The sequence below is a fragment of the Ricinus communis genome, chromosome 5, assembly GCF_019578655.1.
Source record: "Ricinus communis isolate WT05 ecotype wild-type chromosome 5, ASM1957865v1, whole genome shotgun sequence".
NCBI lineage: Eukaryota > Viridiplantae > Streptophyta > Magnoliopsida > Malpighiales > Euphorbiaceae > Ricinus > Ricinus communis.
The window spans coordinates 25,301,451-25,317,599 of record NC_063260.1 but is presented as its reverse complement, the minus strand read 5'-3'; the positions used below and the strand labels follow the sequence as shown (position 1 = coordinate 25,317,599).

Below are 16,149 nucleotides of genomic sequence, written 5' to 3'. Positions count from 1 at the left end.
GAATCAATAGGCCGCCAGCTTGTTAACGCTGGGATGTTTCAAAAATAATCACTAACTGACAAAGTTTTGAAAAGATTATATTTCACGAGTTACAGAAGAATCCCCATGCCAAGGATTTACATAAAAACTTATTTCTCTGAAATCATCTATCACCAACCACGGATACTGAAGTTTATAACAGAAACAACAAGGCTTACACCCAAAACCTCATCACAGTAAAAGGCCACTGCCAAAGGGCCATGTGAATCAAATTCACATCAGTAGAGTAGCTCCTCAAAAACAGGATCTACAGATTGCCCCCACTTTCCGTTGTACAGCTCCAAAAGCCTCTCAGCTGGTGTTACACCTGCCATATGAATATTAACTATTACGATCTTAAAGCTTGTAGTCAAAAGAAAATGAACAATCAGGGTAGGAAGTAAACCAACACTTAAATATTTAAGCAACGTTCAAGCTAAAAACTCCTACTATTTCAAGCTTGAACTTCATTAATGTGGTTGCAGTCCATCAACGATACAATGTTGGAAGAAATTTGTGAGTAGGTCATTACAATCACCAATACCCCACACACTTCAGAAGCACATTGCGCCAGGTAATTCATTATTCTTATTCATGCTTCTTGTGACTGGCTTATATGGCATAATGTAGAATACTAACATGATAACCACTGATAACCGGAAGCCTATACTTTCTATCTAAACCACAGCCGTGAACATCCAGAGAGGAAAGCAACGAGAAGGAAAAAACAGATGCACAAAGGAGAGTCAGTTACCTGTTCTAACCACCTCAGTAACCTCATTCAAGAACCCAATCTCCTTATAGCCTCTCCTTTCCAAGCCATCCTGCAAAAAAGTAGATACGTCATAAGCAAGAATAGGCACATACTTTAAGAACAGCATTTCTAAGCTGAAAATATAAAAATAGCCAAGTTACCTTGGCCAACTTTAGAACATCTTCGGCAACATGCTTCAGTAACCCATCCCGAAATGGTGTCTTTAGACCAGTCTTTGGAACCTACTAAACAAAATTTCAAATGAGATTCTGCTGTCTGCAAAGATGAGGAAGACTTCATTTCTGTTGTAAAAATTAACATAAGTAGGGGAATTAAGTCATTTCTACAATCTATAAATTTTGAATGCTACTGCGTGCACATTGAAGATTTAGACTTGATGAGCCAGTGCAATGTGTTTAATTACCTTATTCCTCAACATCTCTCTTTCTTCAGGAGTCCAATCAGCCGTCATATCCAGAACATTTTGGAGCGAGATTTCATCATACAGCAAACCTACCTGATATTTGAAAGATGAGTTTATGTTGTTTAAACAAAGCAGTAACGTCATGCACTCTTCGATTCAGAAAGAACGAAATTATTATTTCCCATAATAGAGATAGATATCTATTTGACCAGATAACTTCTAATGCCCTCAAAAGTCAAGATTTCTCATCTAGTTTCATGTCCTTGATTTGGGGAGTTCTATAATTCTATCAATATCTATCCAGTAAACTTCAATTCCATGCAAAGAACTAGACAGATTACTCATAAACAGATTAGAGAGTCCACTACCCAAAATGCTGGCAATGCACACAGCCTCCTCCAAGGCCCTCCATCAGCACCTCTCATCTCCAAGTACCTCTTTAGTCTGACCTGAATAAAAAGAATAACAGTTATTGCTTAAATAAGCCATTAATATGATACTTCAGAAATGGACCAAAATTCAAACAGTAAGAACCTCAGGAAAAATTGTTGTTAGGTGATTCTCCCAATCATTAAGGGTTGGCAATTCACCAGGAATGCAAGGAAGTTTTCCAGCTAGGAAGTCCTGACAAGCAATTAATAAAATTTTAGGGGCAGAATGAGGACATTTTCAAGTTACAACACCACTAAGGATAGATGTAAACCCTGAACGTCATTCCAGTGCAGTCAATGTACTTCTTCTTCCGATAAACAAAATACATTGGAACATCAAGGGCATAATCAACGTACTGCTCAAACCTGCAAAAGATTTTGATAAACACAAAATTCTGTCATGTGATTAAAATGACAGGGAACACCCCTAAACCTTCCAGAGAGATTTCATTCAAGCAATCTCACATGCATGCAACACGTGCAGAGAAAGAGATGTCAATTCCCTACAAGTAAACAAAATTTTAAACTCACCCGAATGAGTCATCAAAAACAAAAGGCAGCATGCCAGTACGATCCTTATCCGTATCAGTCCAAATTTGGCTGCTTAGAAAAGAAGGGTAACTAAGAAGTCCCAAAGAAGCAGAGAGAAAAATAGCAAGTACAGCTACTATGTGATGATGAATATAAACCTTCTCATGCTGAGATAACCATTTGGCTTTCCTTCAGTGAAAGGTGAATTTGCAAATAGAGCTGTTGCTATCTGTTAGTTGGGACTTGTTAGAAAAATGGAATTGGAGAAAATTTGAGTTAAAACAGAATCTGCAAATTTCTCACCGGTTGCAAAGCAAGACCAGCACGGAATTTCCTTATCATGTCAGCTTCAGAACTGAAGTCCAGATTAACCTGTGGAAATGAATTTTGATGTACAAAGATTACTGAGATTGTTCTTAATCAGAAAAATAAAAGGATTCAGTATTAATAACTAAATTAGACAGCAGAAAAGAGTTTGCTTCAGAATGGCCAAATCAGAGAAAATATACAGTTCATCAAACCTGAACAGTGCATGTCCTAAACATCATATCAAGTCCTAAAGTGCCAACTTTGGGCATGTAATTCCTCATTATCTCATATCTTCCCTGAGATAAAATGCAGGAGAACAAACAAGTAATTAAAAAAGTTTCCAAAAGCAGGAAAAATCTGAGAAGGCATAGGGACGAAACCACAGAGCTGAAAATATAAAGTCGCAGTTAATATTCCAGGACGAAGTGGAAAGGTGACCTATGTGAATATTTTGAATAATTGGAAGCAGATAACTAGATGAACCTTTTTCCTCATGACAGACTTATAGTTCATTTTATGCAATCTAGAAAGTCAAAACAAGAAACAGAGGATTTGTATAGTTGCCTAGTCGAGTAAGAATATAACTAGCATCAACGAAACTAGACAATTATCAGGAGATAGAATATCAGATACTGAGCTAGCTGACCGGCCAGAGATAAATCCTGTGGTATTTCTTATGGACATAACTATCACAATCTATATGTTGCAAGTTTTTACCTAAAAAAAGCTTTAATGGCAGTCTATGATCCTTTATATTAGAAAGAATCAACATTTTATTTCAAGCATCCACTATTTTCCTTAATAATTAGGGAGTTCATGTGTTCTCCATAGTAAGGACTTCAAATAATACCTTGGGCATAATAGGTATATCTTTAACTCCCCATTTGGGCTGGAAACCAATTCCTAAGAATCCGATTCCCATCTCCTCTGTAACAGCTTTAACCTGGAAAAAGATAACATCATTAGCATTAATAAGCTCAAAAGCATATAAAACATGCTTCTCATAAGACGTGGTCAGCCAATCCTATGAGGTTGCGACAACAAGATACCACATAGGAAGACAAATGGTACGATAATATCAATACACCATCAAGTAACTACTGAATTTGCATCTACTAAAACGTTTAGTCCCCTAGCCCAAGAAACCTGTGAAAAAGAGCCTAGAATTTAAGTAATGCATAAAAGACTATTGGTAGTGATGATTGTCAAAATATTATAAGCTAAGAACCTTTTATGTTGTGCAATTTCCAGAAAATAATTTATCTTGTTACTGAAGGAACAAATAGTATGGCAAACATTTACCAATATTATTTCAGGCGAAAATGGTTAGGATTATGAAGAAAGAGAAGCACAAAGACTTTCCCTAACAACCTGTTTGTTCTTGCAAATGATAGTTCAGCATACCTGATAAAGGTGTGAATTGACTTCAGCACAAGTTTGATGCAAAGTCTCAAGTGGTGCACCACTAAGCTCAAACTGACCACCTGGCTCTAGTGATATGCTCTGCTTCCCCTGACTCAAGCCACATAAAATATTCAATATTATTCTTATCAGTTTCAGGAACCAAATTCTTGATAGCTGCTGAAACAGTCACTCTTGAGAAATTAATAGAAGAATTTGTTGTTTTTCCTCAAATAGAATACTAAGTGTTTCATGTGGCACAAACAAATGCAAAGAAATATAAGGCATTGCATACATACAAGATGCAATTATATGGAAAAGAAATAAAGATAATTGTGATAACCATTTTACCTGTTTGAGTCCTATAATGTAGTCGCCTTCCATTACTTTCTCCCAATCAAATCTCTCAGCAATACCATTAAGCAATTCTGCAATTTGTTCATATTTCATAGGACGTAAAGTTCCAAGTTCAAATCCAAACTTCTCATGTTCTGTACCTATTCTGTGAAGAACAACATACTTAAGTTATTAACTATTTTGAGAAAAATCTCAGTTCAAAGACAGCATTTCTCAATGTTTAAAAATACAGTCTAAATAAGTTGAAGCACGACATGTTCAACTTCAGTCCGACTAAAGTGCAGATAGAAACTCTTCCTCTATAGAAGGTACTGATACAATACTGACAATAAAACACATGGGCTGCAATATTGGCTTCCTTGTACTTGAGGCACTTGTAAGCAAACAAATCAACCATCAAAGTTTGACTTTACTTACGTTGCGGTTACTACTTAGGAACATTGTAATATATTCACAGAGGACAGAATAAATCCATAAACATATAAAAGGGAACAGATGAAATCAGCCGACAATTAGATATTGAAAGCAATATTTTATAAGAAAGAAACTAATAAACAAAGAGATATGTTGATCTCGCTAATGAAATAATAATACAAACTTTTATCAGAACATGCATGTACCTCCATTTTTCCTTAGGCTTGCAGCCAGAGGCGAGGTATCCTACAAGATCCTCTTTAGTTAGTGGTTCTGTAGCAATCACCGCGTCCTCTATAGGAGGGCTAGCAGCAACAATCATTTGATTCCCTCTTCTACTTCTTACCCATGAATTTTCTGAACTTGGAAGCTGAGGTATCTTAGTAGAATTACATGACAATGAAGAAAATCTAACACATGTTTCCTTCAGTTTAGATGTCTCAATGCTATTAAACACACCAAGCACCGCATTTTGTCCAGTTTTACACCTTGTTATGTCAGTGGGGACATAACATGATGGACCTGCCTGGGAAATGACCGGCATACCTGCAATAATGGACATCCGTTCTCTCAATTAATGAAGTCACAACTAGCCACCATCACCAAGCATCCAAGAGCAATTAATTGTTCGGAAAGTCTAAAAATGCAAGAATTCAGTTAAATTGAATTCTATTTAGTCAATTGTTTGGAAAGCTGATAGCTTGTACATTTCAACTCTTGCAACTTAATCGAAAGAAATGAGAATCATGTCAATTAAATTCTTCCACATGATTTATTCCAAGAAATGCCTAAGATACAGAGAAATAACGAAATGTAAGAAAAGCAATAAAAAAAGCGTATTCGGCTATGCTCAAGGTAAATTTGGACAGCCAATTTCAATTACGCATTCTTGTTTCAGTAGCTACTTTAAGATAAACACATTCTCCGCACTTTAAAATTTGGCGATTAGAGAACAAGCGAAGGTCAATAAGAAGATTATTCTCATGAAATATTTACAATATCATCAAAACAATAATGCCATTTGCAAAATTTTGCTATCCCTTCTGTTAGAAATAATAACTTATCTGACAATTGGACACAACAGCTGGCATGCCCATCTCAATAACACAGAAACTAAATCCCATTGATGCAATCACCAAAACTAATAATAACACTAACTGGTTTCAAACCTAACTAATGATTGCATAAAATTTACAAGCAAAGTAGAACAAAGTTCAAACCTTTAAATAACCAAAATGAGCAGCAGAAAGAGAGGCGGGGAAAAACAAAAGATGCGGATAGAGAAGCGAGAAGAGAGAAAAGAAGACAAAATTCACCTAAATGAAGCAGAAAGAAGTGATGTTTAGGGTTTGGAGATAAGATTAGGGGTATTCAAGTTGGAGTCTTTGAGCTTTTTAAAGGAGGAAACTTATTTTTAATTTTGTTAAGTTGGAAAGAGAAGAGAGGGAGTGGAGGAAGAGAAAAGAAGTTGGTTTTGTTTTGTTTTGTTTTCTTTGTGCTGAAAGTGAAGTGATGATGAAGGTGGCTGAATGGTGAAAGGGATTAAATTAAATAGTACTATAATATGCTACTTTATGCTGCACGTCAACTTGGCTGCTCACACGTCATCAACTCTTTTTAGATTCCTATCATCGTCGTCCTCTACTTTGTGTGGGCCACCGCTTGATTCCTAATCATTTTAATTTAATTTCTTAATCAAAGGTAATTATGAGAGTATCAATCTGGTGATTAGATATTAAAAAGTAATTTTTTAACTAAAGATAGTTAATTTAAATTTCTAGAATGGTTTATCTAAAGTATTTTATTACATATTACAGGTTTGATTTGAATAAACTGAAAATATTATATTTAATATGACGTCATATGCCGGGTAAGAACGAGAGAGAAGAAAAAAGACAAATTGAAATGTAAATTTTGGCTGTTTTCATGTGTTGTTTGGACGATAAAATGGAAAAGTTGGATGATGTATTTGGTGACGCTGCTACAGTTGCACAACTATCTATCTATATATATTTATATAATGTTGAAATTACCAACCAAATCATCGGATGGTAATGATTCATACATCAGAGTTTGGACAGTAAATTATTGGAAAGTCTTTAAATATATTTATAGTATAATTTATTCTCTAAAATACTATTTCTTAATTTTTTTTAAAATTCATATAATTAATTTCTATTGTTTTTTAGTTATTTTAAAATAATTAAATAAAGTAAAAAACAACTAAAATTATAATCTAAAAAGTTAAAATTATATTTTTAATGTTTTAAGGTAATAAAAATAAAAAATATCATAAATTTGATATAAAATAATAAAAAAGAAGATATTTGTAATATTTTTTCTGAATTATTTGAGATAGGGCTTTCCCTGTCATGCCTCCAAGATTAAACCTCTGCTTAAGGGCCACTTAAAGCAACCCAACCCATTATAGACAGGATGCCAGACACTTCCAAAAGAGAGAGAAGAAAAGAAAGAACAGTTTTGTTTTCATCCACACACATTAGAATCCTCAGAATCCAATTCAACGCAAATCTCTTAATACACAAGTTACTGAAGAAAATGAATTTAAAAAGAAAAAAAGAGTTACTGAAGAATTTTTGAGAATGAAAGCTGGAATCGAAGCAACAATTGCACAAAGTTAAAACTCTAAGCAACACTTTGACTTCAAAAGATGAAGTTAGTACAAATTAAAAGAACCCTTCCTCGTTAAGCTTGTCATGCCTTCTTTTCCAGGAATTCGCATACCAAATACACTAATAATCAGCAGTGCCTTTAACATCTTCCATCGCATTCTTAAAAGATAAGAGACTGTTCCCCCTATTACTAGGTCAAATTGGATCAGAAATTGTGCCAGTAATACAGAGAATCACCCCAGAACCCTTGAGAAACACGAGTTATCAAAAGCCATTAGAAAAATACTGCTATGTCCAGAATATCCGTAGAAAGCACGAGAGAAGAGACCACTTTTGCCAATATTATCACCGGTCCTACCTCCAATACGCATTGGGTATTGTAATTATGGAGTTAAAAACAGAGAGAAGCACAGCCAAATAGATTACTGAAAGACAATTTTATATATATGGTACAGATAATACATACATGATAATATTAAGGTCGTCCAATGCAGACTACCTTCTATATTTTCCTTTTTTTTTTTTTTTTCTCAATCTTTCTGTTTATCCTCTTTCTTCACCTTAACCTTGTTTCCCCTTATACACAAGGGGTCTAACAATTTGCAGTGTTGTTATATGCGATAATATAAGACTATTGTTCCAAGAATTTACTGTACAATTCACAGGAGTCACCAGAAAATATCATCAACTCCAACTGCTGTAGATCGATTCTCTTCCTCCTCCAGCTCCATCTCTGGCTCAAGAGACCCAAATTCTGGTGATTCAATATCAGCAAGGTTCTTCAGATCAACAACTGAAAGCTCATCTAGGTGCCTTACCACTAAGTCTGCAGCACTGAGTTCATACACAGGATGCTTGCTAGCAACAGCTACACACTTCATCCGAACATCATGAGCAGCCTCCACAGTCTGATTAGAGTTCCCAAACACAATACAACGCTCTGGAATAAACTTTAGAAGTTGTGCTGCATAAATAAACATCTCAGGGTCAGGTTTCCCTCTATGAACATCTTCTGCTGCAACAATAGCACTGAAATACCCTTCAATCCCAATGCTTCCAATTGCAGATTCAAGAGTCTTCCTTGGACGCGTAGATATCAATGCCATCGGTATCTTGTAATGCATCAAAACATTCACAAACTCTTTTGAGCCAGATCGTAATCTATATATCCCGCCTTGCAAAGCTTGGTATATTTCTTCCTTCCTAGTAGCCATTCTTCTCAGTTCTGCTGGGTCTCTAGACCAACAGAGAACTTCAGACATTGCTTGCTCATTCTTCATCCCTTCTATACGTCTTAGGAGGAAAGCTGGAGGAGGAGATTTCCCTTCTTCTTCAGAAAGAGCAAGCCAGGCTTGCTTCTCAAGATCAGGATTATCCTCAATTATAACACCCTCCCACTCAAATATGGCACCTAACCAGCCACAGCCCATCCTTTCTTGTCGGAGCAAGGGGTTATTCAATGACGCGTTATCTGCTCTATTTTCTGGGGGCCACAAACCTGGTTTTCGATCAACACCAGTGTCAGCCTGGTAACCCCAAGTTCGTGGTATTCTTTCCTCCTCCTCCCGAAACGAATACGTCTCTTTTGTCAACTCCATTGCGAGAGCCTTAATTGATGTGACCACTAACCTATCAACTTTCCATCCCAACAATCTAGGAGATAAAGCAACAAGTTTTCTGCCTGTAAATTCTGATCCCAGCACACGACAGTTACCCGAAGATCTCCTTTTGCAAGAAGCATCCTTAACAGAAAATCCCCTGCACAAAGGTCTATACCCAACGAGAGATGTTGCTGCAATCGAATCCGCCATAGTTACCAAGTAATCGAACCTCGAGAAAACTTAATACCACTAACCCTTTTCACTTCTTGTAAACTATAACAAAATTACAACTCAACTTTCTAAAATCAATCTCTCTAGCCAACCTAACTAACTAACAATTAATAACAGAAACCCCAAGTTGACAATTAAAGAATAAAAAGAAGACACCATAATTATTCCCTTTCAAGACAAAACTAAGCATAACCCAAGAATCCCAAATATCTAAAACCCTCAATTAAGTAATATAAACAGCTAAGGAACCTAAAAAAGAACCAAACCCATAAGTTATATACTATATACAACAAAATCCATCAAAGAAAACACAAATCACAGCCTATAAATTGAATGAAACTTGCAATACAAAAATAGGAACTTTGTTATGTATTTTTATTGTATATACAGAGAGAGAAGAAATAAAAATTGAATATATATATAATGAAGAACCTGGGTTTGAGGGAAAGATTGAAGAGAGAAAACTAGCTTCTTCTTGGGCTAGTGAAGGGGATATCTTGAAATTTTTCTCTCTGATTTTTGGAATGTTGAAGAAAGTGGAGGTGTGGTATCATTTTTCCGATTTTGTGGTTTATAATAATAGAGGCCTTTAAGGCCTCTAACAGTGACCGGTTATGCCGGTGAGAATGACCGATTAAGAGTACACGCGCCGGTTTTCCCCTGCTTAATAAACTCTTTTCCTACCTAATTAACCTTTTTCCATGATTTAATGCGATTAGGAAAAGTTGAATAAAAAAAGAAAAAGAAATAAGATTAGAAAAAAGTTAAAGATAACAAGACACCTTTTATTTCATTGTTTCATGTTTACAAAAAAGAAATATAACTTTATCTTTTTACGACATCCGCTTGTACATGAATAATATTTAAGCTGAAAATTTATATAATATATAAAATCTGAAGTTAAAAAATATATTTAATATAGAGTAAAAGAAAATGTTTAATTTCAAGTCTATATGGTCTTTCCAAACATGAGTTTATTGGGAAACAAAAAAGAAAAATATCTTATTTAATTAATTGAACATATTTTGTAAAAAGTATTCTTATTATCTGAACAATTATTTTTCAAAAGTGCTTTAAGTACTTAATTAGTATTGACTAACTAAAACCAGACTCGTTAAATTATATAAATTAATGATACTTAAATTCGAGGTTTAGTTTAAAATAGCGGCACCTTACTATTAATAACAAATAAACATATATGCTAGTAGAAGAAGATGAAGGCGACAAAAGATTGGGCAGGGTAATATTCTTGTCGGTTTTGGCCTTGACACGTAGTACGCTTGAATCTTCAGAAATCAAAGCAGCTTCCATGAAATTGCAATAGCGTGCAAGTCTGCAATACCAATGTTTATTATCCATTTAGATACTATTTATAAATTAATGTAACTCAAATGTATTAAATTGAATTTTAATTAATAAATCGGCAATTAAATATTAATCTTAATCAGTACCTTTCTTTTTCTTTTTCAGGAAAGTTCCATTGATATCGTTCACTATGAACCCATTAGACATTATATTATCCAATGATAATGAAGAAAAAACATTGGTTACTGCTACAATTAACGCGATTCTTATCAATTCTTTTATCGTTTATTTAGCAGCTTATTATATTTTTTCCATTTGGGATTATAAATGTGGCACCTCTTGGCCATGATAGTTGTTTTTGAATTCTTCCTACTTAATAAATTTTGACTAAAAATCGCATTCAAATATTTTATTTTATCACAATAACTAATTTAGCTTATACTATTACCAAAATTAACATCAAAAAATAATAAACTAACAAAATTCATTGAAAAAGATTATAGATTGAATATAAAAATTTAAAAATAATTCTATAAACGATGAATTTATATTGTTAATAGAAAAGAAAAATATAGTATATAAATATAATATAATAATTTTTTTAATTTAACTAAAATTTTATTATATTATTATATTAAAATTTTTAAAATAATATTTTTATAAATAAAAACTATATTCAATAACTTTTTAGATAGTTAAATTAATTTTTGAGGGCTATATAGGACGTGACTATAGACTGATCAACGAGTTTACTTTTCTCCTTTCTCTTTTTTGGAAAAAAAAGTGGAAGTTCGTTGTCCTTGAATCCAGTCGCAGTCACAGTCAGCGACTTTTCTTACAAATACTATTATTATTCTTTCTTTATTTTTGAAAAATCATAAAATAATACTTAAAATTTTAAAATTTACCATAAAATATTGCTAAACATTCAAACATTTACAAATACAATTAACATAAAAATAAAAATCTAATGAGAATTTTATATAATATTCTTATTAAAGAAACTATTTTGATGTTATTATTAATATTGTCAATTTGGGATTGATTGATTAAATATTGTCATTTTTAACAAAGAAATTTTATCGATTAATAAAAAATCTATAAACATATTTATATTTTTTTTTCTAGTTAAATAATTATTGGTTAAAAGTTTAACTTCTTAGAAAATATGTTTTGTACGGGAAAGAACTTTATATATCAAAAAAGGATATTAATATTAAAAGAGTCATAAATTAGTTATAAAATAAAAAACTCGAAATTTTTTTTTATTCTTAAAATTTATAAAATCAATTAATTATAAAATTAAAATAGTAAAATATGTGAATCTCAAAAAAAAAAAAAAATAGTAAAATATGTTTTAGAGTTTGATTTTACAAAATAAGTGGATTTATTTTAGCTAGTCGGCACGTGGCCTTCTTAGCGAAGTAAAGGAGCTTGGACTTCGTTTACCTGCGGTTTTCTTTTCTAAACTCCGTCCTGCTCACCAACTGTTCGACTAAATTCCGAACAGAAACCTTGAAAGTTGAAAGAACCATGGGCAAGAAAGGAGGGATTAAAAAGCCACCATACACGCCAACTCCAAGTCACACATCAATCTCCTTGAGACAAGAAACAACCGGCAGAATACAAGCCAAAGGCGCCACTGTTCGTAATCCAAAATCATTCTTGAAACTCGAGCACTTGCAAAACCTGTCATTATGGACCGCCAGAGAAGCTTCTATCCCCTCTCTATCCGCCTTCTTCGGACGCCAACTCGCCGCTGCTGGGGAAGCATTGGGATTCCCTTCTGACCCTGCTCTATTTCCTTGCCAGAGGTCTGTATCTCGAGCTTTCTTTGATATTTACTTGCATATAATTGTACTTAAAATTTTCATCAGTTTCTTGGGTTTGCAATTCTTAAAGACAAATCTTTATTCACAGTTGAATTTGTTACAATGTTTGAAAGTTGCTGAAATCTTTCTCTTTTACTAGGGTGGGTTGCTGGTTTTTGTATTTGGGCTCGACTTTATGCATTTAAACTGCTGCATGAGGTGTTAAAGATGATATTCGTTTGAAGTTTTTTAATTGGTTCAGTTTCTTGTTGACAGTATAGCGCCCGAGAGAAATATTTTCTTGGCATAGATTCTGAAATAATAGTATTGATTGTGTGGATTATCTTTTTCATGCTTAACTAGTAACTACTAAGGTCCTAGAGCTAGAGCGATGATGATTTTCTCTACTTCGTGATTATTGTCATTGGTAGAATTGCTTCTGCTCCTACTGTTTTGCAGATGTGAGATACTTCTTCAGCCTGGTTTTAACTGCTAGAGCTAACCCATAGGCTTTCTCACTTCGGCTTCAAATTGTAGGGTATTGTTGCTTTCACAAATGTAACAGTTGATAATTTTTTTAATTGGAGCATTTGTTTGTTAGTTTATCTAGTTCTATGATTTTAGCTCGTTGTCTTATCACTTCTGAAATTCCATGGTTCTATAATTGGTAGAGTTCCTTCTGCTTGAATTTAAATCCCACTGTTTTGCAGATGTGAGACACTTCTTCAGCCTGGTTTAAACTGCACAGTGCGAATCGCGAAGACCCTTGCAAAGTCAAGGCGAAGACACAAAAAACCTAATACCTCAATGCAGAATAACGTGGTTTACAATTGCCACTTCTGTTCACATCAGAATCTAAAGAGAGGATCTACAAAAGGCTATATGAAAGAAATATGCCCATCTAAGCCAAAGCAAAAGCCATCAGCTAGGTCAAAACCTTCCAAGCCAATGCCTGAGAAGTCTGTCAGCTTGGAGGATGTATCAGAAATCAAGGATGAGATGGTCAACATGGATGAGATAGCTTTGCCCCCATTATTTGGCGATACTTGTATCACAAACAGCTCACCAACTCCATTAGTAAAAAGTGGAGCCACTTTACTGGATGCAAAGAGGAGAAAGAGAAACAGATCAGGAGCTAAAAGATCAGAGGAATCTGACAATACAAATGCTGCAAAAGATGGTGAAAGAACTGGTAATGCATCGAGTAAAAGAAAGAGAAAATCTTGGACCAGCCTGAAGGAAATTGCTGAGAGTAAAGAGCATGATAGCACTCAAAATGTTGCTAATTTGGCAATCCCATTTTTCATATGAGTTCACCAATTTTCATGGTGTTAAGAGAACTGAGAAGGGCCTAAGGGGTTCTTTGATCATGTGACATCAATTTTAAGTGAAAGAGAGTGCAGTTGTAAGCTTTGTTTATAGAAAAGGGGTTTGATCTTATATTCCCTTATTGGCAAATCAGCAGTTTTGTTGGTAACATCGTTTTTCTTTTAAATGTGCATTTACTGGCGAATCATAGGTTAGTCTTTTGTTTCTAACTTTCGCTGTGAACCAAATTAAAAAGATGGTTAAATTTTTTGTACGCAGCTCATGTCTGTCATTGATTGAAGTAGTTGGAAGGTGGTATAGAGTTTTGATGCCACTGGTAGATATTGTAAAAATTATTAACAATAAAACTAATCTATTATTTGTAGATGTTAGTAATAATAACATCTTTTGTGTACCTCTCTATCTTTTCCGCATGTATGTAGAATAATGCCTAATGAATAAATAGCCTCTTCATTTCCTTTTCTTGAAGATAATTGTAAGAGCTTTAATCCTTGTTTGACATGCGCTGATTTGACGAAATAGTGGCTTCCATTGATAAACATCGCATAATGATTTTTTTTTTTTTTTCTGACATAATTTATTAATTAATGAGACTTGATTTTTTATATATTCTTACATCTTACCATTTGAAGAAGATATTCTTGTCCAATCTCTCTTCTATATGCATATTCTCTCATTGATATTATATGAATAGCATATACATTCTTTTTATTTTTTCAGCTTCCGTCAATTAATAAGATCCATGAATGACTATTATGTTGTTGTAGACATTGTTGATTTTCCAAATAAAAAGAGCATGAGAATTTCCTTTTCTTTTTAAAAATTTATTAATTTCACAAATATCTTATTATTAAAATTATTATTTTTTAATAAAACCTTAAAATTATAACTCAAATAGCTCATATAAGTGCAAATTCTTTCATAGTTGTGTTGTTATATTGTATTTGCTATAATGGAAAAACACCACTTTTCCTTACATTAGAATAAATTACAAACATAAATAAAAAGAGAAACACAAATATAAAAAATCATATATTTGACCTAAACAACGTAATAAGAATTTAAATATATTTTGATCAAAATTATCTAAGTATCTCCAAGACAATAGTCAGTTCACACTAATCATAAAAATTAAAGTTAAATTTATTAATTTCACAAATATCTTATTTACTGTTTTTAAAGGGTGAAGCTTATGTCATAAAAAAATTGTGATTTTTTGTGTGGATGTTTTATTAATATCTTTTTTTTTTTTTCTAACATACTTAAAAAAAAACTTAAAAATATTTGCTTTTGCAAAATTAAGAGTAATATCCTATCCCAGTTAATACGTCTTCTATTTTATTTTTTTTATAAGAGAATTCGTATTAGGCAGAGCCACTAGAATCCAGAATACAAGCTTCTAAAGCAAAACTAGGAAAGTTATCAGTCCAGAACAATAAAGAACATGGAAAAATATACTTTGCCAGTAAATGAGCCACGTTGTTCCCTTGACGATGGACGAACGACCACGAGCAGCTTAAGAAAAAATGTGAGTTGAGGTGGATATCATCCAACACTATACCTATCTCGCTCAAACACTGATCATCGTTATTCAAAATGGAAATGACATGCAGCGAGTCACTTTCAAAAATAGCATTTGTAATACCCATATCCTTTGCTGTTTGCATAGCAAAAAAGATTGCCTGAGCCTCTGCAACATCAGCCGACCAAGATTCACGACTAAGCTTGTACGTCATGAACACCACCTTTCCAGCACAGTCCCAGCAACGGCCCCAAGACCCCAATCGCCATCTCGACGTTGACCAGCTTCCGAATTAATATATATGCCATTTGCCCTTGGAGCCCTCCAACTCGGAGTCACAATGGAGGGTTTTGTCCAACTGATTAGAATTTGCCTATTTGTAGTCAGCAATTACTCTGGAAGCTAAAGCTATGACCTCCATCGGTTCAGTTGATTTTTGTTCAAAAACAAGTTGATTCCTAGCAAACCAATTACTCCACATAATTCCACATACCAGAGACAGACCATCCTCATCCATCGTATTAAGCATGCTCAAGAACCAGTCAACTATTGAAGAGTTTTCAAAGCCCTGAGTGTTCAATCCTAACACTGAGCCAAACCAAATGCATCTGACCCATCTAAAATGAACGAAAATATGATCAGCATTTTCATCAGAGGCACCGCATCTTTCACATATATTAGTTCCCAAGCCTGTTCTTTTAAAAAGCAGCTCTCTTGTTGGTAAAATTCCTCTCACAAATCTCCACATGAAATGCTTTAGTTTTGGGGGAATAGCAAGTCTCCAAATTTGAGACCACACTAAAAGAGTTATTAAGACCAAAAGAAGAGTTGCTAGCATTTCCTAATCCTTCGCTGTTCATTAGCAAATGGTATGCAGTCTTTACCGAATAAAAACCTTTTGATGAGTAGTGCCAGATCAATTTGTCTTGTCCAGGATTAATACTCAAGGGGATTCCCATAATTGAATCTGCATCATCCCTAGAAAACTTCTCTACGATTAACTCATTATTCCACCGTCTTCCCCCATCTAGCAGCAAATCACGCACTAACGCATCCCTACTCAAATCTCCTGTACCTT

The 16,149-nt window shown here is 34.0% G+C and overlaps 3 protein-coding genes across 6 annotated transcripts; 1 reads left to right on the top strand and 2 right to left on the bottom strand.

Moving 5' to 3' along the window:
• LOC8266472 (glutamate--cysteine ligase, chloroplastic) lies at positions 1–6,167 on the bottom strand. Of its 4 annotated transcripts, none has more exons than XM_002509754.4 (16): positions 5,860–6,167; positions 4,846–5,185; positions 4,220–4,370; positions 3,872–3,979; positions 3,318–3,410; positions 2,680–2,763; positions 2,462–2,530; positions 2,317–2,387; positions 2,159–2,227; positions 1,900–1,993; positions 1,731–1,820; positions 1,565–1,645; positions 1,197–1,289; positions 934–1,014; positions 773–842; positions 1–346 (listed from the first exon to the last, which is right to left on the bottom strand). In XM_002509754.4, the coding sequence occupies exons 2-16, from the start codon at positions 5,181–5,183 to the stop codon at positions 258–260; spliced, it is 1,581 nt and encodes a 526-aa protein (XP_002509800.1). In that variant the 5' UTR covers positions 5,184–5,185; positions 5,860–6,167; the 3' UTR covers positions 1–257. The 4 variants fall into 4 exon arrangements, 3 of the variants coding, with proteins under 3 accessions (XP_002509800.1, XP_048229850.1, XP_048229849.1); XM_048373893.1 differs by having other exon boundaries at positions 5,956–6,167; XM_048373892.1 differs by lacking the exon at positions 5,860–6,167 and adding an exon at positions 5,700–5,778.
• Positions 6,168–7,694: 1,527 nt separating this feature from the next.
• LOC8266471 (5-amino-6-(5-phospho-D-ribitylamino)uracil phosphatase, chloroplastic) lies at positions 7,695–9,666 on the bottom strand. Its single transcript, XM_002509753.4, has one exon. The coding sequence runs from the start codon at positions 9,081–9,083 to the stop codon at positions 7,941–7,943; it is 1,143 nt and encodes a 380-aa protein (XP_002509799.1). The 5' UTR covers positions 9,084–9,666; the 3' UTR covers positions 7,695–7,940.
• A 1,969-nt stretch (positions 9,667–11,635) lies between these two features.
• LOC8266470 lies at positions 11,636–13,913 on the top strand. Its single transcript, XM_002509752.4, has 2 exons — positions 11,636–12,223; positions 12,931–13,913. Exons 1-2 carry the CDS (start codon positions 11,943–11,945, stop codon positions 13,529–13,531), a joined length of 882 nt encoding a protein of 293 aa, XP_002509798.1. The 5' UTR covers positions 11,636–11,942; the 3' UTR covers positions 13,532–13,913.
• The last annotated feature ends 2,236 nt before the right edge of the window (positions 13,914–16,149 follow it).

Coding starts and splice junctions, on each gene's coding strand:
- LOC8266472 (XM_048373892.1), bottom strand. CDS start 5,763: ATGGGATTTAGTTTCTGTGTTATTGAGATGGGCATGCCAGCTGTTGTG. Junction 3,980..4,219: donor ACATTATAGGACTCAAACAG/GTAAAATGGTTA, acceptor GGCTTGAGTCAG/GGGAAGCAGAGCATATCACT. Junction 843..933: donor ATGTTCTAAAGTTGGCCAAG/GTAACTTGGCTA, acceptor ACTTTTTTGCAG/GATGGCTTGGAAAGGAGAGG.
- LOC8266471 (XM_002509753.4), bottom strand. CDS start 9,083: ATGGCGGATTCGATTGCAGCAACATCTCTCGTTGGGTATAGACCTTTG.
- LOC8266470 (XM_002509752.4), top strand. CDS start 11,943: ATGGGCAAGAAAGGAGGGATTAAAAAGCCACCATACACGCCAACTCCA. Junction 12,224..12,930: donor GCTCTATTTCCTTGCCAGAG/GTCTGTATCTCG, acceptor ACTGTTTTGCAG/ATGTGAGACACTTCTTCAGC.